At 45.2% G+C, this 22303-nt stretch overlaps 1 protein-coding gene across 3 annotated transcripts in view; it reads right to left on the bottom strand.

Moving 5' to 3' along the window:
• Window positions 1-22303, bottom strand: part of NOS1 (nitric oxide synthase 1) — a 224970-nt gene that overhangs the window by 78706 nt on the left and 123961 nt on the right. For all 3 annotated transcript variants that reach the window (XM_074402183.1, XM_074402185.1, XM_074402184.1), the window contains exon 3: window positions 20608-20734. In XM_074402183.1, coding sequence (XP_074258284.1) covers window positions 20608-20734 — 127 coding nt within the window. The remainder of the gene's footprint in view (window positions 1-20607; window positions 20735-22303) is intronic.

Genomic DNA, 22303 nt, shown 5'->3' with positions numbered 1-22303 from the left:
ACGACTTTTCTGAGTGGGACCCAAGGTTCCTCTGGCCAAAATGCAGATCAGCAGCACTTATGAGTTATTATGTTGGGCACAGGGCACAAGTGGGCTTTGGGCTGGGGCTACATATATGCTTTTCTGGTTTTATGTCTGCGGTGGGGACAATGGAAGCTTTTAGGTGGGAGGAGACATTGGTTCACTCTCCGTGGGCTTCTGGGCCACCTCCCCTAAGTTTGCAAAGGAGGCCATGAGCTCACGGGCATTTTCATAGCCTTGTCAACACCTCTTTGCCTAGGAAGCTGGCAGAGGGCCTGAAGAAATGAAAGGAAATGGCCCTGCAGCCAGGCTCAAAAGGAGGCAGGAAGGTGAGGTCATGTCAGGCTGGGCTCTGGAGCTGAGAACGCCACTTCCAAGGACTGCCGAAGCGCTGACTCCTTCCCCCTCTCTCCTTTTCTGCCTTCTTTCCTTCCTTCAACAAGTGCATACTGAGCACCTACTGTCTTCTGGGGACTAGTATTCTAGGACTCAGCAGCCGTTGACTGACTCTCATCCCGCAACTGGGAAAAGCATCTTACAGCTGCTTCTTCTAAAGCAGAGACCTGCAGACTGCATGGCTCACTGCCTGTTCTTGTATAGTCCCTAAGCTAAGAAGAATTTTTTCCATTTTTGGATTATTGAATACAAAAATCAGAAGGAGAATATTTTACGACACATGGAAGTTATATGATGTTCAAATTTTGTGTCCATAAATAAAGTTTCATTGGGGCTCATTTGCATCCACATAGCATGTGGCAGCTTTGACATGACAGTGTCAGAGCTGGCTAGTGGTTGTGACGGGGTCCAAGGCCATGCGGCCCACAAAGCCAAAAATATTTATCTTGTCCTTTAGAGGAAAGGTTTGTGGACTCCTAAAGGGTTGGATTCCAGTGGCTGACCCCAACCACTGAGTGCTCAAATGCTGTCATGTTAGAGATCTTTCCTGATCCTTTTTTTTTTTTTTTTTTTTTTTTGAGACGGAGTCTTACTCTGTCGCCCAGGCTGGAGTGCAGTGGTGCAATCTCGGCTCACTGCAACCTCCACCTCCTGGGTTCAAGCAATTCTCCTGCCTCAGCCTCCAGAGTAGCTGGGATTACAAGCATGCACCACCATGACTGGCTAATTATTTAATTTAATTTATTTTTTTATTTTTTTAGTAGAGATGAAGTTTCACCATGTTGGCCAGGCTGGTCTTGAACTCCTGACCTCAGGTGATCTGCTCACCTCAGCCTCCCAAAGTGCTGGGATTACAGGTGTGAGCCACCACGTCAGCTGTGATCATTCTTTAAAGCAGCGTCACCTCCTTGTCATTCTCTGCCCCCAATCATCCTTATCATGCTTTGCTTTCCCCATAGTACTTATTACTACCTGCAGTCATCATGAGCATGTGTACGTGGACATGTTGTGCCTATCTACATTTCTATATCTTATAGATATAGACTTACATATACCTATCTAGGCATTTAGATAATATTTGTTTTCTGCCTACCTACTGTTCAGTTTGTTCTATCCCTGGAACAGTGCTCACCACACGGTACGTGTTCAATAAACATTTGAGATCTGAGTGAAACTACATCCTGTCCTTCCTCCAAATTTATGTTGAAGCCTGTGATGGTTAATATTGAATGTCAACTTGATTAAATTGAAGGTTGCAAAGTATTGTCCCTGGTTGTGTGTGTGAGGCTGCTGCCAAAGGACATGAACATTTGAGTCGGTGGACTGGGATAGGCAGACCCACCCCCAACCTAGGTGGGTACCATCTAATTAGCTGCCAGCACAGCCAGAATAAAAGCACCAGAAGAATGTAAAAAGACCAGACTGGCTCAGCCTCTGAGCCTACATCTTTGTCCCATGCTGGATGCTTCCTGCCCTCGAACATTGGACTCCAAGTTCTTTAGCTTTGGGACTCAGGCTTGCTCCTCAGCTTGCCAATGGCCTATTGTGGGATCTCACCTTGTGATCATGCAAGTTAATACTCCTTAATAAACTCCCCTTCATATATACATCTATCCTATTAATTCTGTCCCTCTAGAGAACCCTAATACAAAGCTCTAACCCCCACCCCCCACCCCCATGTGATTTTGTCAGAAGATAGAACTTTTAGGAGATAATGAAGGTTAAACAAGGTCATAAGGGTGGGGCCCTAATCTTATAGGATTGGTGGCCTTATATGAAAAGGAAGAGAGAGTTTTTTCTCTCTGTCTGCCATGTGAGGACACAGAGAGAAGGCAGCTGTCTGTAAGCTGACAAGAGAGCCCTCACCAGAACCTGACCATGCTGATGCCGTGATCTCGGACTTCTGGCCCCCAGAACTGTGAGCAGTAGATTTCTGCTGTCTAAGCCACCCAGGCGATGGTCCTTAGTGATAATAACCTGAGAAGACTAACACAAGGTCTAAAAACTTTTAACACTGTAGAGTTCCTCAAACGCTAAAGACTTTGGCCTTGATTTAGTAAAGAGCCCCAAAGCTGCCTGCCTGAGTGAGTGATCTTGTCACAAATGGGTTTTAGCAAATACATGATTACAAGGATTGCAGGAGGGGAAGGGCCAAGGCAGAGAGACGCATGAGGAGGAAGGTGCAATGAGGTCGCTCCGGGAGCAGCCATGGGGCGGGAAAGGCAGCTGCAGGGGCAGCAGGACCGGAAGCAGAGAGCTGGAGGTTGGGGTCTCCGGAAGTGGAACTGAGAGCCTCTGGGCAGGAGAGCGTGATGGGAAAAGGATTAAGTCAACATGGATTGGGGGCTTTTAGTCTGGGTGAGTGGAAGGATGGTGGTCTTTTTTGTGTTTTTTTTGAGATGGAGTTTCACTCTTGTTGCCCAGGCTGGAGTGCAATGGTGTGATCTCAGCTCACTGCAATCTCCATCTCCTGGGTTCAAGCGATTCTCCTACCTCAGCCTCCTGAGTAGCTGGCACCTGCCACCATGCCCGGCGAATTTTGTATTTTTGGTAGAGATGGGGTTTCTGCATGTTGGCCAGGCCTGGTCTCAAACTCCCAACTTCAGGTGATCTGCCTGCTTCAGCCTCCCAAAGTGCTGGGATTACAAGCATGAGCCACCACGCCCGGCTGGATGGTGGGCTTTTTAGCAGGTGCTAGGATGTAGGAAGCAGGTGTGCTGGGCAGTGGACAGACAGAGATGGTTTAGGCAGGAAGACAGAACTTCAGCACCAGAACTCAGAACACCTAGAAACAGAGGCCAGGCACCTGCCCTTCCCCAGTAGTGACTGTCACTGTCATGAGCCTCCTAGTAAAACCAGGACTGAGAGCTACACCAAGGGAGGCAGACACCTCCAAGACATACAGCATCTTAGGAACTATGATGGCAGCCGTCCTCAACCTTTTTGGCACCAGGGACTGGTTTTGTGGAAGACAATTTTTCCATGGACTGGTGGGGGTGGGGGACGGTTTCAGGATGATTCAAGGGCATTACATTGATTGTGCACACCATTTTCATTATTAATCATATATAATGAAATCATTATACAGCTCACCAGAATGTAGAATCAGTGGGAACCCTGAGCTTGTTTTCTGCAACGAGATGATCACATCTAGGGGTGATGGGAGACAGTGACAGATCATCAGACATTAGATTCTCATAAGGCGCATACAACCTAGAACCCTCACATGTGTGGTTTGTAATAGGGTTCCAGCTCCTGGGAGAATCTAATGCTGCCGCTGATGTGACAGGAGGCAGAGCTCGGGCGGTAATGTGAGCAATGGGGAGTGGCTGTAAATACAGATGAAGCTTCACTTGCTCGCCCACCGCTCACCTCCTGCTGTGCGGCCCAGCTCCTAACGGGCCAATACTGGTCTGTGGCCTGGGGTTTGGGGACCCCTGTATTTTGAGCTGAACCGTGTTTCCCCCACCCCCCAAATTCATACGTTGATGTCCTAAACCACACTGCCTCAGAACGTGACCTTCTTTGGAGTTAGGGCCTTTACAGAGACAATCAAGTTAAAAATGAAGTCATCAGGGTGGGTCCTGATCCAATAGGGCTGGTGTCCTTAGAGAAAAGAGAAATCTGAAGACATGCTCACATGTGAACATGAAGACAGCCACCTACAAGCCAAGGAGGGGGACTGGGTCAGCTTCTCCCTCCTGGCCCTTGGAAGAAAGCGGCACTGCCAACACCCTGATTTTGTACTTCTGGCCTCCAGAAATGGAAGACAATACCTTCTGCTGTTTAAGCCACCCAGCTGGTGCTGTTTCATTATGGCAGCTCTAGTAAAGTAATCTAGGAGCTAAGGCCTAAACTTTTACAAAGCAAGTTGCTCTTTATTCTTATGCTATTGGCACAAGTGACAGCTTCTTTATTAGAGGCCTGCAGCAACCTGCCCTGTTTGGCTTATCTTGAAATGAGGGCAGCACGCTGGGGCTGAGCTGGGCAGGGGGCCATTCACACCAGGGGCCAGATGCCACACACTGTGCCCTTTGCTGCAGCCCTGAGCGGCACTGCACTCATCTGTGGGTACCACCTCTCCTGGGCAGCAAGTGTAACCCGATTATGAGCTAGGGCAGCCCAGGGTCCAGGCTCACAGACTCACAAAACTAGAAGGTACCCATTTATCTGTAGAATTAAAAAATGGCCACATATAGAACTTAACCAAGTGTATTTTGTACTTTGGAATATAATACCCTTTAGTGTCTAAAGTGATTCATTCCTTATAATTCCATAGAAACTTGACATTGCTTACTCTGCCTCTCTCTCTCTCTCTTCCACAATTCAACAGTCTGTAAAGGGTGATTAAGAAAGGGGGTGCTTGGGAGTCAGACTCATCCCATTTAAGGATTCAGGGTGATAGTGGGGACCTCTGGAGCACAAAGGGGCATCAAAGCTGAATTTTTTATGCTTTCTCCAAATTGCAGTGATATCATAGATATGACTGGACAACATTCAACTTGGTCCCATTACCATAACAGAATGTATATATACACTAGGAATTAATCTTAACATCAATCCTATAATTATCTCGTGGCTTGTTCTATGATATTGCATTGTACTGTGTATGTTTTTTGAAAGCCTTAACTTGCTAAATGCAAATATTGAAAATGCACAACAAGTTTTGTTTATGTTTTGGCCCTTTTAGCTGAGAAAATTCTGGGAACTCGAGGAAACGAAAGCAGGTCAGGGCTTTTGATCTCCAAGAGCCTCTGTTTGGTGGGGGTTGGCTTTGGCAACTGATAACAATTTGCAGAGAGGAAGAACAATGACTTTGACCCAACTTGCCCTTTTTGGGGCGATGCAATGAAGGAGCATGTGGAGTGGTGTCACTGATTCTGAACCATAGTGTCATTGTCAGACCCAGACAACAGTTGGGACCGCCTGCATTGAATATACTCTTCAAATAAATAGTTAGCAAAATATGTGGAAATTCCAGCAGGGCTGAACCCAAACACCAGTCAATTCACCACTACTTCCTGGCTCCACCCTGGCTCTGACCACCCAGGGCAGCAAACTTGGTTGCTGGCCTCTTGGCTCAGTAACCTCTAAAGACCTGGGAGTCACTTACCAGGTGATGGCTTGGGTGGAAGGAAGGAAGACACCTCTGGGTTGGAGAGAGACTCTGTTCAGTATTTGTTCCTAGAAAGCATCTTGGTGAGGGGTCTGCTGGTTGGAGGGCACCCTGGGAATGTTGGATGACCCTAGGAAGTGGGGCACTGAAGATGCTTTTGGGAGAATCCAACTTAGGTGTCTAGACCAAGGCAAGGGATATGTGACCTGATTGAAGCAGGGCAGAAATGAGTTGGACCACAGCTTAGAACTAGGGATTTGGGGCATCCTCCTACAGAGGGAAATTAATCTCAAACTGCAAGAGGTTTCTCAAATGCTTCAAGAGAGACTTAGGAAAGGGAGTCACCAACAGGTACCCTGAGATGTCAGCCTCAAGGGAGCCCCTGGACTCTGTTGAAGCCAGCCAAGGGGTCTCTGTGGATAACATCTGTGCATGAGTCTATGAAACCCCAAATATCACAACATGATGACTGCTGTGTGTATCCCCATCTGTAGTTTGTCTTAAAGTGGAAGTTTTCAGAAGTTGAGGTACATAGTAAATGAAAAGAGAGGATGGCTCAGCTGTGAACTGCTTGAGGGCAATAATCATATTCAATTTCATTTCTTTTTTTTTTTTTTTTTGAGATGGAGTCTCACTCTGTCACCAAGGCTGGAGAGTAGTGGTACAATCTCTGCTCACTGCAACCTCTGCCTCCTGCATTCAAGTTATCCTCATGCCTCAGTCTCCCAAATAGCTGGGATTTAAAGCATGTATCACCACGCTTGGCTACCTTTTTTTGTAGTTTTAGTAGAAATGGGGTTTCACCATGTTGGCCAGGCTGGTCTCAAACTCCCGACCTCAAACGATCCACCTGCCTCAGCCTCCCAAAATGCTGGAATTATAGGCATGAGCCACCACACCTGGCCTTCATTTCGAGGAACATTCAGTAAATGCCTATTTTGTGCCTTACCTGGGCTAGGCCACTGCACATCCACGGGGTTAATTGAATCCTCATGGTAACCCATTCTTCAGACGAGAAAATAGAGGCTGTGAGAGGTGACGTGGCTATCCCCAAATTAATGAAGAACAGGCAACAGAGCTGGGCTTGGAATCCAGGCTCTCGGAGTTCCCCTGGTTCCACTCAAGGCCTTCCTGCTCTTCTCTATGTGGGCTTCCAAAGCCCAGCCCCCAGGAGGCATACATCACATCTGTCCCATTGATTTCACTGACTGAAAAAGATGATGACGTGCTCATAAAGGGAAAGAGATGCAGCCTTGTCATGACTCAATGTCACTTTGGGCTCTGGGTCACCTGTGGGCCACAAGGGTCTCATCCGTAAAATGGGCACAGTGCTTCTCATCCTATCTGCCTCACATAGCAATATATTATTTAGCCAAATAACAACAATGTAAATGACTCCAACATTTGTTGAGCATTTATTCTGTGCCAGGCCCTGTAGAGTGGGCTCAGGGCTCCACGGCCTGGGTTCTAATCCATCTCCATCACTACTGGTTATGTAACCTTTGTTGAGCCACAGAACCCTCTGTGATTCTCAGTTTCCTCATCTGTAACATGGAGACAATCATGATATTTCATTGGGTTGAGCTGGTGAGGGGGGCGGTGGTTCAATGAGACTGCAGACGTGCTTAGCATAGTACCTGACATTGACATATCTCAATAAATATATTAGGACCCGTTATGGCTGACATCATTATTTCATGTTATCTCATTTCATCCTCCGCACAACTTGATGAGCCTATTAGCCCCTATTAGGGAAGAGGGGCTCAGCACAGCTGCTATTAATGATTAGTCATCTGACCAAGGTCACTAGCAAGGTGCTGGACTCCTGGCCTCAATGCTCTGGGCTCTTGAGTCTAAGGGTTATCACTGTCACTATTTTTTTTTTTAATTTTTTTGAGATAGAGTCTCACTTAGATGCCCAGGCTGGAGTGCAGGGGTGCGATCTCAGCTCAATGCAACCTCCGCCTCCCAGGTTCAAGCAATTCTCCCGCCTCAGCCTCCTGAGTAACTGGGACTACAGGCACATGCCACCGTACCTGGCTAATTTTTGTATTTTTAGTAGAGACAGGGTTTCACCATGTTGGCCAGGCTGGTCTAGAACTCCTGATCTCAAGTGATCTACCCCCATTGGCCTCCTGGTGTCGGGATTACAGCATGAGCCACCATGCTGGGCCACTGTTACTGTTATTTTTATCCTGACATCATTACTGGGCAATGAGTCTGGGCTGACTTAGAAGACTTCCCGGTGAGCATGCTGAGTTGTCACTGGGAGGCATTTTACTCGTTTGCCTTCATTCAGACCCAGGCCGGCTGGGCCTGGCTACTCCCTTTTGGTTTTCGGCAGGGCCAGCAGTAGCTGGCCAGTTAGTGTCATCCCGGCGAACTTGGACCCTCTAAAGCCTGGGAAAGAAATGGCCCACAAGCCTGTCCCCCACCTTTCTCATAATTTAGAGCTTTCTAGAGAAGCTGGGGGGATGCTGCCACTTACCTGGAAATAGGGAAAATTTTCTCAACAGATTTGACATTTTGAAAGCAGCTAGCAAGCTCTGTGTCCCCAGGAGTGAGAAAATGACATGATCCTCAGGTGGCTGAGCTTGGGGAGTGGGATTTCCATATAACGATCATCTACCTATGTGATCGCCTGTACCAGCCAGAGGCTGAAGGGAGGGGGAAGGGCCGTGGGAAGAATGGAAAAGAGGAGAGACCCCCAAACGGAAACACTGCTTCCCAGGTCCCGCCCTGCACCCACTTGTACCCACTAAGGATTTGACTGATGCTTAATTCGTATCTGAAAATAGATGTTCCATCCCTAAACAGGGCACGGTTCTACCCCTTGTCTTTTAGGAAAGCAAACTAGACAGGCAAGGGAAACAGATGCTTAATAAGAAGGAAGCCGAGAAGGGCTTCAGTCGAATCCTGCGTTTGTGCAGGGAGAATGGTCCAACAGCAGGTCACATTATTTATCTAGGGTAGCTTTTCACTTAAGATGATTATTATGATAAGAGCCTCTAGGATGATGTCATAACTCAACATGTGTCTCAGGTGGTGTTAGCACCGAAGACAACCTCAGAGAACTAATAATGATCCTCAGAAAGAAAAATAAAAAGCAACATACCAGCCACAACCGTTCCCTTATAATGCGGTTTCCCATTTCCTTCCTTCCTTTCCTTCTTTCCTTCCCTCCCTCCCTCCCTCTCTCCCCTCTCTCTCTCTGTGTGTGCGCTCTCTCTCTCTCTCTTTCTCTCTCTCTCTCTCTCTCTCTCTCTCTCGACAGAGTTATGCTCTTGTTGCCCAGGCTGGAGTGCAATGGCGAAATCGTGGCTCACCACTACCTCCACCTCCTGGGTTCAAGCGATTCTCCTGCCTCAGCCTCCGGAGTAGCTGGGATTACCGGAATGCACTACCACACCCGGCTAATTATATATTTTTAGTAGAGATGGGGTTTCTCCCTGTTAGTCAGGCTGGTCTCAAACTTCTGACCTCAGGTGATCTACCCACCTCAGCCTCCCAAAGTGCTGGAATTACAGGTGTGAGCCACCACACCTGGCCTCCATTTTCTTTTAGGTAGACTCCTACCTAATCTTCAAAACCCAGACCAGATGTGACCTCCGGGGGTAACCTTCCCTGGTACCTACCTGCTGAGGTAATTACGTTCCCAAATCATTTTGCGTGCCTCTCTATTTCAGCACTAACTGAACCTTGTATGAGTCTCTCACTACACACATCTGTGAAGGTCTCAAGGGCAGGGAGGTCTGTGTTTGTTCATCTTTGCTCTTACCCCAGAACTATGCACAGGGCAGGTTAGCGAGTGAATGGTGACAGATGAACTGATTTGTTCTATCTACAATCCCAGGCCAGATGCAATTTGCAGGGGGATGGTAAAGATGAGGGTCACAAAGTGACATACACAACGCACTCTGCGACCGGGGACTTGGGTCTCACTGGCCTCACCCACAGTGACCCAGACTGTCGGCCAGAGACATGACTGCTAGACAAAGATTAATGCCTCAGCCTTCTGAGACAAACTTAAAAGAAGATGCCTCTAGGGCTGACTTTCTTTGAATCTAGATAAATAAGAGCATCGAAGAGGGTGGGAATCCCTTCTGGGATTCCCAGTGGGTCAGACCTCACTATTTCCTCTGGGAACTAATAGTCTCCTGTGTCAGGAAGTTCTTCCTCGTGTCTACCTTGCATCTGTCCTGCTTCAATCGCAGTCTGTTTCGTTTTGCCCAGTCCTTGGGAGTTGCTTTGCTGCCTTGCCAAAGCAAAGCTGCTTCTCAACCCCCACCTATCCCTTCTTGACTCAGGATTGCAGGTTGTGGCTGGGTTCCTCTTTGTGTCATTAACAATACTAGGTCCCCGTGGATGCTTAAGCCGTAAATGTGGATTACAACGGGAAGGAGAGAAGCTGATTCCAGGAGCTCCACGTATATCGGCTTTGAGGAGGTAGAGGCGAGGTTAGGAGATTGTCTTTCAGGATGGAAAGAAGAACATTGTGTTTTCTATTAATTTGCTCAGCCTGGGAAGCATTTCTGAAGGCTGTGCCTATGGAAACGTCTAACAGGTGGTAACAGGGCTGCTTCCTTTGTGCTGGAACTGGGATTCAAATATATCCGAGTGCTAGGGTCTCTGTCTCCCGCCAGCTCTATTTCTGAGAGGCATTTGGGAAATTGAATCTCAGACAACAGAGCCAGGATGATTTTGCAGGCCCGTGTGCGTGTGTGTGTGTGTGTGTGTGTGTGTGTAGTTTTGAGACAGTCTCACTCTGATGCCTAGGCTGGAGTGCAGTGGTGCAATCTTGAGTCACTGAAATCTCTGCCTCCCAGGCTCAAGCAATTCTTGTGCCTCAGCTTCCTGAGTAGCTAGGACTACAGGTGTGTACCCTCATGCCTGGCTAATTTTTGTATTTTTAGTAGAGACGGGGGTTTTCATCATGTTGGCCACGCTGGTCTTGAACTCCCGACCTCAGGTGATCTGCCTGCCTCAGCCTCCCAAAGTGCTGGGATTATAGGCATGAACCACCATGCCCAGCCTGGCCCGTGGTTTTAAATTTTTCTGGGTGAAATCCTACAGTCAGAATTTGATGGTGGGCAAAGAGGAACATAAATCCCAAGTCCCGCTGGTCTGTCCGTCGTGCTCCCAGGAACTCTCTAGGCTAAAACTGCCTGCCAGACCTACGTAAGCTTAGAAGGTTCAGTCTTACCCCCTTTCTCCAGCACCCTCAAAGCCCTTCCCTTCTCAAAGCAAATGGAATTTCTATGTTAGCAGAGGCCTTAATGCCAGTTCTCCATACATCTTCCTGTCCTTTCATCGTCACGTCCTGCAAAGGCTGGTGGCCCTCCTTCCAGTCCTGAGTTTGTGCAGGGAGAATGGTCCAACCGTAGGTCCTCACATTATTTATCTAGGGTAGCTTTTCACTTAAGATGATTATTACAATAAGAGCCTATAGAATGATGTGAAAACTCAGCACGTGTCTCAGGTGGTGTTAACACCAAAGACAACCTCAGAGAACTAATAATGATCCTTAGCAAGAAAAAAAAAAGAGCAATCTTAACAGCCACAACCATTTCTTTTCTTTTCTTTTCTTTTCTTTTCTTTTCTTTTCTTTTCTTTTGAGATGGAGTCTCACTCTGTCACCCAGGCTGGACTGCAGTGGCATGATCTCAGCTCACTGCAACCTCAGCCTCTGAGGTTCAAGTGATTCTCCCACCTCAGCCTTCTGAGTTGCTGGGATCACAGGCACCCACCATCATCCCTGGCTAATTTTTGTATTTTTAGTAGAGATGGAGTTTTGCCATGTTGGCCAGGCTGGTCTCAAACTTCTGACCTCAGGAGATCTTCCCTCCTCGGCCTCCCAAAGTGCTGGGATTACAGGAGTGACCCTCTGCGCCCAGCCCTTCATTCCTTTTACTATAATGCCTTTTTCCATTTTGTTTTAGGCAAACGCCTATCTGATCTTCCAATCCCTGAGGCCCTGTTCTCAATGTGAGCTCCATTCCTCAGGGTTGAAGTCCAAGGTTATGTTTTGCCAGCTGGCATTATCTAACTGAGATGGGCAGTGTGAAAGGAAATGACCAGAGTCTGCCATTGCTCAGATTTCTGCATTGACTTTTAGTGTCTTTCTCATGGGGTCAACACCTCTCCTCTTTCTTCCTTCTAACCAAAATCTCAAGTGTTACTGCAGACCAGGAATTATAAACTGATACCTAGAGGTGGTAGTTGGGTAAGGTCAACCAGTAAAGAAGGCTAAGTAACTTCAAAACAGGACTCTTAGTTGCATATTTAAAAAGAAAGACTTTGTGTGTGTGTGTGGAAATGAAGAATGTTCTTAGGTTATTATTATTACTATTTTATTTTTTGAGACAGGTTCTTGCTCTGCCGCCCAGGCTGGAGTCAGTGGCACTATCACGGCTCACTGCAGCTTCAACTTCCCTGGCTCAAGTGATACTCCCACCTCAACCTTCCAAGAAGCTGGGACTGCAGGTGCGCACCGCCACGCCTGGTTAATAATTTATACTTTTTTTTGTAGAGACAGGGTTTTGTCATGTTGCCCAGGCTGGTGTTAAACTCCTAGGCTCAAATGATTCACCTGCCTCGGCCTCCCAGAGTGCTGGGATTACGGATGTGATCCGCTGTGCCTGGCCAAAACAATCTTTCTTAAAACATGAACCTCTTCGTCCATCTCTACTTGCCATGTAGAAAAAAGACATGGGACCAGGCACAGTGGCTCACACTTGTAATCCCAGCACTTTGGGAGTCCAAGGCAGGTGGATCACCTGAGGTCAGGAGTTTGAGACCAGCCTGGCCAACATGGTGAAACCCCATCTCCAAAAAATAGAAAAATTACCCAGGTGTGGTGGCACATGCCTGTAATTCCAGTTACTTGGGAGGCTGAGTGGGGAGGAATGCTTGAATCCAGGAGGTGGAGGTTGCAGTGAGTGGAGATAGCACCAGAGACTTTGTCTCACAATAAATAATAAAAAAGAGATGGATACAAAAAGATTTAACTTTCCTCCTATTATAAGAAATCAAAAGCACTAAGGCTATTATAAATGACAATAGACACTGGCCTTAATAAGAGGGAGACAATAGGGAGTGGTGAGGTTTGTGGCCAACTAGAAAGCCACACCCTGTCTGGAGTGGGTGGCTGCTATTCAGTCTACGCAGAGTGTTGCCTCATAAGAATATGGTTGGGTACAGTGTCTCACACCTATAATTCCAGCACTTTGGGAGGCCAGCAAGGGAGGATTGCTTGAACTAGGAGTTCGAGACCACCCTGGGCAACATAGCGAGACCTTGTCTCTATAAAATATATAAAAAATTAGCCAGGTCTGCTGGCATCAGCCTGTAGTACTAGTTACTCAGGAGGCTGAGGTAGGAGGATCTCTTTTGTCTAGGAGATTGAGGTTGCAGTGAGTAAGCTATGACGGTGCCACTGCACCTTAGCCTGAGGGACAGAGCAAGACTCTGTCTCTAAAACAAACAAACAAAAAGAAAATAGGCTCAATGTGGCCAGATTATATACATTTATATAAAGAGAAGCTGTAGATATATTTATGTAAAAATTTGAAACATTGGAAATACATTTACAATATAACTATGAATGATCTCTTAGGACAATACAGTATAGACCTAATAAATCAGGTCTGCAGGCTAGATCTGGCCTGAGCCTGCCTCTTTCTGTCCTTTTCTGTCTTGTGAGGGCTCATATGATGGCCATATCTCTTTGTTTTTAATTAAGAAAGAACATATAAAAGTGTTTTAGACCACATTTGTTTACTTAATCATGAATGGAGAATAGTTTCCTAATGCTTCTGGTGTGGTCTTGACTTTTGAGGACAACACAATAAAAGTCTACAGTTGTGCTTTTCCAGCAAACATTTCCAGATGTCATTGCTAGAGGGACAGTCAGCTAGTGGGACCATGGATCTGACCTACTACAGAATCCCTGATGTCCTTATCTTCCTGGCCAGCCATCAGTGGCTAAGGAGAGCGATTGCCACCAAGGTTCTAGAATGCCTCATCCTTCCCACTGAAGCTATGTAGAGAGGCTTTGAGGCCTTGTTTAGATGAGCTGGCAGTGAAAGCTGCCATCTGTAGGCAAAGCATCAGGAAAATGAAGCAGGTCACCACTTGCTGAGTTACCTAAGCCACCCTCATCTTCTGACCCTCCACTGGTCACCTCACCCTGACTTCACTGCAATGCAGAGCATGGGTGTAAAATTCACATGCTTCCCTAATATTGCTCTGGCCTGGCCTGTCAGCTTCCTGGACAGCTGAGACAAAGGTGCTGCTGATCTCCAGCCAAATCCAGCCAAATCCAGCCACTCTTTGGAAGTGATATTGACTTAGCTGTCAAAACACATCTGAACAGATTGGCAAAGACTAAAAAGTTGGATAACAGATGGAACTGGCAAGGCTGTGAGGAAACAGTCACTCTCCTAGTTAGCTGCTAAGATTGACACAATCACTGTGGCAAGTACCACCAAAATCACAAATGTACATGACTTTTGATCCAACAATCCCACTTCTAGGAATTTATTCTTTTTTGGTTTTTTGAGACACGGTCTCACTCTGTTGCCCAGGCTAGAGTGCACAGTTGCAATGATACAATCGCAGCTGACTGTAGCCTTGATCTTCTGGGCTCAGATGATTCTCCCCACTCAGTCTCCAGGGTAGCTGGGACTACAAGCATGTGCCACCATGCCCATTTTTTTTTTTGTATTTTTTTGTAGGGATGGGGTTTCACCATGTTGCCCAGGCTGGTCTCAAACTCCTGCGCTCAAGGACCCTCCTGCCTCAGCCTTCCACAGTGTTGGGATTACAGGTGTGAGCAGCTATGACTGGCTTTTAGGAACTTATTCTATTGATAAGCCTGCCCCTGTACCAAATAGCACAATATTGACAATGGCTCATTATGAAGGACTGATACAATAAATTACAGGATGACCACACAGTGCAATATTATGTGGCTATAAAAAAGGAACTAAGATCCTCTTCACCTATAATGGGGATTAATCTCTAAGATATATTAATAAGTGAAAAGAGGCAGGCCTCTACCCCATGACCGGAGAGAGAGGAAGATGAAAGGGGGAGAGGGCCGGGAGCACCTGGGCAGGTCTCTACCCTCCCCGCCCCACAAACCCCAGAGGGCTGAAGCTCTGACTCTAGCGGGTTGTGCAGCCAGTGCCACAGTCTGAGCTGAACCCTGAATGATTCAGCCTAGTGGAGGAAGGACACAACCCACTATTAGAGGGGTGGGACTGGGCTACATGTTTTAACAAAAAACACAGGAAGCCTATGTAGCAACGGGACTGCATTCTTGACCACCCAGCAGCTCTGCCAGGTCAGTGGAAGAGGCAGGCCTAAACCCCCAGTGTAAACAAAAAAGACACAGGAAGCTTCCCTAGTAACCTGAAGGAGTCCCTAGAAACCCATTAGCCCCTGGACAGGCAGATAAGTGACCTCATCAAGCAGCTACCTGAGACCACAGCCAGGTAAATCCACAAAGATGGGAAAAAAATCAGTGCAAAAAAGATGAAACTATCAAAGACCAGAACACCTCTTCTCCTTCAAGGAATCACAACTCCTTAACAACACAGGAACACAACATGACCAAGGAGTGCGACAAATTGGCAGAAACAGGCTTCAGGAGGTGGATAATCACAAACTTTTCTGAGCTAAAGGAACACGTTCTAACTCAATGCAAAGAAACCAAAAACCTTGAAAAAAGATTAGACAAAGTGCTAACTAGAATAACCAGCACAGAGAAGAACATAAACGACTTGATGGAGTTGAAAAACACAGCACGAGAACTACTAGAAGCAAACACAAGTTTTAATACCTGTATCAACTAAGCAGAATAAAGGATATCAGAGATTGAAGATCAACTCAATGAAATAAAAAGAGAAGGCAAGACGAGAAAAAAGAGTGAAAAGGAAGGAACAAAGCCTCCAAGAAATATGGGATTATGTGAAAAGACCTAATCTACACTTGATTGGTGTACGTGAAAATGATGGGAAGAATGAATCCAAGCTGGAAAACACACTTCAGGATATTATCCAGGAGAACTTCCCAAACCTAGCAAGGCAGTCCAACATTCAAATTCAAAAAATACAGAGAACTCCACAAAAATATTCCTCAAGAAGAGCAACCTCAAGACATATAATTGTCAGATTCACCAGGGTTGAAATGAAAGAAAAAAATGCTAAGGGCAGCCAGAAAGAAAGGTCAGGTCACTCACAGAGGGAAGCCAATCAGACTCACAGTGGGTCTCTCGGCAGAAACCCTACAAGCCAGAAGAGAGTGGAGGCCAATATTCAACATCCTTAAAGAAAAAACTTTCAACCCAGAATTTCATATCCAGCCAAACTAAGCTTCGTAAGTGAAGGAGAAATAAAATCCTTTATGGACAAGCAATTACTGAGAGATTTTGTCACCACCAGACCTGCCCTACAAGAGCTCCTGAAAGAAACACTAAGCACAGAAAGGAACAAGTACAGTCACTGCAAAAGCAAACCTGTTGGCAAAGACCAAAAATGAAATAAAGAAAATGAGTCAACCAACGGGAAAGAAAACCAGCCAGTAACAAAATAGCAGGATCAAATTCACATGTAACCATATTAACATTGAATGTAAATGGCCTAAACAACCCAATCAAAAGACACAGACTGGCAACTGGATAAAAAGTCACGACCCATCAGTGTGCTGTATTCAGAAACCCATCTCACATACAAAGACACACATAGACTCAAAATAAAGGGATGGAAGAAGATTTACCAAGCAAATGGAGAACAACAACAAAAAAAGCAGGGGTTGCAATCCTAATCTCTAATAAAATGCACTTCAAACCAAAGACCGAAAGAGAGAAAGAAGGACACTGCATAATGGTCAAAGGATCAATCTAACAAGAAGAGCAAACTATCCTAAATATATACACACCCAACACAGGAGCACCCAGATACATAAAGCAAGTTCTTAACAACCTAAAATGAGATTTAGACTCCCATACAATAATAGCAGGAGACTTCAATACTCCACTGTCAATATTAGACAGATCAACGAGACAGAAAATTAACAACGACATCCAGGACTTGAATGCAGAGCTGGACCAGGCGGACCTAATAGACATATACAGAACACTCCACCCCATATCCATGTAATATACATTTTCCTCAGCACCACATTGCACTTACTCTAAAACTGACCACATCATTGGAAGCAAATCACTCCTCAGCAAATGCAAAAGAACAAAATAACAAACAGTCTGTCAGACCACAGCGCAATCAGACTAGAACTCAGGATTAAGAAACACACTCAAATCTGCACAACCACTTGGAAACTGAACAACTTGTTTCTGAGTGTCGACTGGATAAACAATGAAATGAAGGCAGAAATAAAGATGTTCTTTGAAACTAATCAGAATAAAGACACAACTTACCAGAATCTCTGGGACAACTCTAAAGCAGTGTTGAGAGGGAAATTTATAGCAATAAATGCCCACATGAGAAACAAGGAAAGATCTAAAATTGACACCCTATCATCAACATTGAAAGAGCTAGAGGAGGAAGATCAAAAAAACTCAAAAGCTAGCAGAAGACAAGAAATAGCTAAGATCAGAGCAGAACTGAAGGAGATAGAGACACACAAAAAAACCCTTCAAAAATCAATAAATCCAGGAGCTTGTTTTTTGAAAAGATCAACAAAATAGGCCACTAGCCAGATTAATAAAAAAGAAAAGGGAGAAGAATCAAATAGATGCAATAAAAAACGATAAAGGGGATATCACCACTGAACCCATAGAAACACAAACTACCATCAGAGATTACTACAAACAGCTCTATGCACGTAAACCAGTAAACCAAGAAGAAATGGATAAATTCCTAGACACTTGCACTCTCCCAAGACTAAACCAGGAGGAAGTTGAAACCCTGAATAGACCAATAACAAGGGCTGAACTAGAGGCAGCAATTAATAGCCTACCAACCAAAAAAAGTCCAGGTCCACATAGGATCACAGCCGAATTCTACCAGACATACAAAGAGGAGCTGGTTCCATTCCTTCTGAAACTGTATCAAACAATATAAAAGAAGGGAATCCTCCCTAACTAATTTTATGAGACCAATATCATCCTGATAGCAAAACCAGGCAGAGACTCAGCAAGAAAAGAAAACTTCAGGCCAATATCCATGATGAACATTGACGTAAAAATCTTCAATAAAATACTGGCAAACAGATTGCAACAGCACATCAAGAAGCTTATCCATCGCAATCAAGTAGGATTCATCCTGGGGATGCAAGGCTGGTTCAACATACACAAATCCATAAATGTAATCCATCACATAAATGGAACCAAAGACAAAAACCACATGATTATCTCAATAGATGCAGAGAAGTCCTTTGACAAAATTCAACAGCCCTTCATGCTAAAAACTCTCAATAAACTAGGTATCAACAGAATGTATCATAAAATGATAAAAGCTATATATGACACACCTACAGCCAATATCATCATCATGGGCAAAAGCTGGAAGAATTCCCTTTGAAATCAGGCACTAGACAAGGATTGGAAGTTCTAGCCAGAGCAATCAGGCAAGAAAAAGAAATAAAGGGTATTCAATTAGGAAAGGAGGAAGTCAAACTGTCTCTATTTGCAGCTGACATGGTTTTATATATAGAAGACCCCATCGTTTCAGCTCAAAATCTTCTCAAACTGATAAGCAACTTCAGCAAAGTCTCAGGATACAAAAATCAATGTGCAGAAATCACAAGCATTCCTATATACCAATAACAGACAAACAGAGAGCCAAATCAAGAGCGAACTCCCATTCACAATTGCTACAAAGAGAATAAAATACCTAGGAATTCAAGTAACAAAGGATGTAAAGTACCTCTTCAAGGAGAATTAAAAACCACTGCTCAACAAAATAAGAGAGGACACAAACAGATGGAAAAATATTCCATGCTCATGGCTAGGAAGAATTAATATCGTAAAAATGGCCATACTGCCCAAAGTAATCTATAGATTCAACGCTATCCCCATCAAGCTACCAATGACCTTCTTCACAGAACTGGAAAAAACCACTTTAAACTTCATATAGAATCACAAGAGAGCCTGCATAGCCAAGACAATCTTAAGCAAAAAAAAACAAAACAAAAGAAAACAAAAAACAAAGCTGGAGGCATCACACTGCTGGACTTCAAACTATACTGCAAGGCTACAGTAATCAAAACAGCAAAAGAAACCATCATTAGAGTGAATCAACAACCAACAGAATGGGAAAAAATTTTTGCAATCTACCCATCTGACAAAGGGCTAATATCCAGACTCTACAAAGAACTAAAACAGATAAACAAGAAAAAAACAAACAACCCCATTCAAAAGTGGGTGAAGGATATGAACAGACAATTTACAAAAGAAGATATATATGAGGCCAACAAACATATGAAAAAATGCTCATCATCACTGGTCATTAGAGAAATGCAAATCAAAACCACATTGATATACCATCTCACGCCAGTTAGAATGGCGATCATTAAAAAATCTGGAGACAACAGATGCTGGAGAGGATGTGGAGAAATAGGAACACTCTTACACAGTTGGTGGGCGTATAAATTAGTTCAAGCATTGTCGAAGACAGTGTGGCGATTTCTCAAGGATCTAGAAATAGAAATTCCATTTGACCCAGCAATCCCATTACTGGGTATATATCCAAAGAACCATAAATCATTCTACTATAAAGACACATGCACATGTATGTTCACTGCAGCCCTGTGTACAATAGCAAAGACCTGGAACCAACCCAAATGCCCATCAATGATAGACTGGACAAAGAAAATATGGTACATACACACCATGGAATACTATGCAGCCATAAAAAAGGATGAGTTTATGCCCTTTGTAGGGACTTGGATGAATCTGGAAACCATCATTTTCAGCAAACTGACACAAGAACAGAAAGCCAAACACTGCATGTTCTCACTTATAGGTGGGTGTTGAACAATGAGAACATGTGGACTCATGGAGAGGAGCATCACACACTGGAGGCAGTTGGGGGTGGTGGGGAGAGTGGGGAGGGATAATATGGGGAGAAATGCCAGATATAGTATGCACCTAAAGTAAAAAAAAAAAGTGAAAAGCATGTGTCATGTGCTCTTATTTGTGTAAAAATATGTCAAGGATGATATGTATTTGTCTGTCAATGCATAAAACATGGCTAAAAGAATACACAAAAACCTTTAATATTGCTTGACTCTGGGGAGGAAAACTATGTGGCTAGGATTAGAAACAGAGCTTTTCATCATGTATCTTTTTGTTTATTTATTTCAAATTTTTTTTTAGAAACAGGGTCTCACTCTGTCACCCAGGCTAGAGTGCAAAAGTGCTATATCACAGCTCACTGCAGGCTTGAATTCCTGTCCTCAAGTGATCCTCCTGCCTCAGTTGCCTGAGTAGCTAGGAACTACAGGTATATGCCATTATGCTCCACCAATTAATTTTTTTTATAGAGATAGGGTCTTGCTATGTAGCCCAGGCTGGAGGGCAGTGGTATGATCTTGGCTCACTGCAACCTCCGCCTCCCGAGCTCAAGAGATTCTCCTGCCTCAGCCTCCTGAGTAGCTGGGATTACAGGTGTGTGCCACCACACCAGGCTAATTTTTGTATTTTTAGTAGAGATGGAGTTTCGCCATGTTGGCCAGGATGGTCTTGAACTCTGGACCTCAAGCTATCCTCCTGCCTTGGCTTCCCAAAATGCTAGGGTTACAGGCATGAGCCACTGTGCCCAGCTACCATGTATCTTTTACATCTTTTAAATTGGGAACTAGAAGAATGCCTTTCCTGGCAGAAACATAATTAAAATGCAAAAAATGGCAAGCTCACCAACAATACCAAACCACCCAAAAACAAAGTCGAGGTCCACATCCAAGGATAAGCACCCCTGGCCTCCCAAGTTCTCCACCCACAGCGGCTGCTTTCCATCACGACATAGTTTAGGATTTAGCTTCCCTCCCCTCGTCTCACCAGGGAGGGGTTGAGAAGGCGGGGTGGTACCAGGTTGGCATCAAGCACTTACCTGCTCCTTCTCTGAATATGGGTTGTTGAGGACGACAGGCACATTGCCCTTCCCCCATAGGTCATTGAAGACTCGGTCGTTCTCCACGCCGAGGGGCAGAGGTTTGTGTGACTTGCCATCCAAATCTCTGAAAGGCAAGGTGGGGCAGGTGAGGAAAGGGACATCAGGAGAGACCACTGGTTGCTTTGATCTGGAAGTCCTGAATCTGTACAGAACCTCAGTGTCTCACTCACATAACTCGATGTGAGCCAGTGAGCTTTGGGTACCCAGACTGCTGCTTCATAAAGATCCACAGTGACATGTGGGAAGGCAGCTCCCGGTGTCAATCACAAACGGAGCTCATCCAAGGTGACCCTGAAAGCTGGCACATCGCCATCTCTGTGGACGTTATTTCAGGACGGCAAGGAGAAGGATTTTTTCTGTCCCTCTCCTTTCTTCATTCCAAGGATCTGGGAACACAGGAGGCCTGTTTCCTAGTAATACTCCATGCCGCAAACCCCTGAACAACTTAACGCTCATGACACCTACCAATGGAAAAGGTAGGAGGCAGGAAGGAGAGAGAGGTCCTGTGGGCTTGGGGTGATAAGTTACTCTGATCCTGACCAAGACTCTTGGCTTTGAACAATAGCAGCTCAGGACAAACAGAGTGATTCAGAAAATTAAAGGAAATGCAGCAACACCAAAAAAGTACTATTGATAAGGAGAGATAGCATTTATTAAGCACTTCCTATGTGCCAAGCACTGTACATGTAGGTTTTAAAAAATTATTTTACTTATATTAGATATGGGTTCTCCTTGTGTTGGTCACGCTGATCTCTAACTGGGCTCACTCGAGTGATGTCCCTGCCTCAGCCTCCCAAAGTGCTGGGATTACAGGTGTAAGCCACCATGCCTGGCCATGAGTTTTAGTGAATTTAACTCTTGTGACAACCCTTTGAGGCAGGAATGACTTTTTTTTTTTTTCCCCCAGACTTGTCCCATCATCCCAGCTGGAATACAGTGGCATAATCACAACTCGCTGCAGCCTTGATCTCCTGGGCTGAAGTGAGCCTCCTTCCTCAGCCTCCTGAGGAGCTGGGACAACAAGGGTGTAACACTATGTCTGGCTAACTTTTTTATTTTTTGTAGAGACGGGGTCTCACTATGTTGCCAGGCTGGTCTCGAACTCCTTGGCTCAAGTGATCCTCCCACCCCAGCCACCAAAAGTGCTGGAATCATAGGTATGAGCCACTGAACCTGTCCAGGAATGACTGTTAATCACCACTTTATGGTTGGGGTAAGGGAGACAGAGGGAATCTAAGTTGCTCAAGGTCACATAGTGGCAAATCCTAGTATTCCAGCCCATTCATCACACCCATTCTAAAGGAGGGGCTGTCACTATCATCATCATCATCATCATCATCATCACCACCACCACCACCACCATCACCATCATTTTATATTTTTTGAGACAGAGTTTTGCTCTGTCGCCAGGTGCCAGGCTGGAGTGCAGTGGTGCAATCTCGGCTCACTGCAACCTCCACCTTGAAGAGGTTCAAGCAATTCTCTTGCCTCAGTCTCCCAAGTAGATGGGATTACACCATGCCCAGCTATTTTTTTTTTTTTTTTTTTTTGGTATTTTGGTAGGGATGGAGTTTCACTATGTTGGCCAGGATGGTCTCAATCTCTCAACTTCATGATCTGCCTGCCTCGCCCT

Source organism: Saimiri boliviensis, chromosome 7 (assembly GCF_048565385.1).
Source record: "Saimiri boliviensis isolate mSaiBol1 chromosome 7, mSaiBol1.pri, whole genome shotgun sequence".
In the NCBI taxonomy this organism is placed as follows: Eukaryota; Metazoa; Chordata; class Mammalia; order Primates; family Cebidae; genus Saimiri; species Saimiri boliviensis.
Note: the sequence above shows the minus strand (reverse complement) of the source record. Positions and strands in the feature narration are given on the sequence as shown.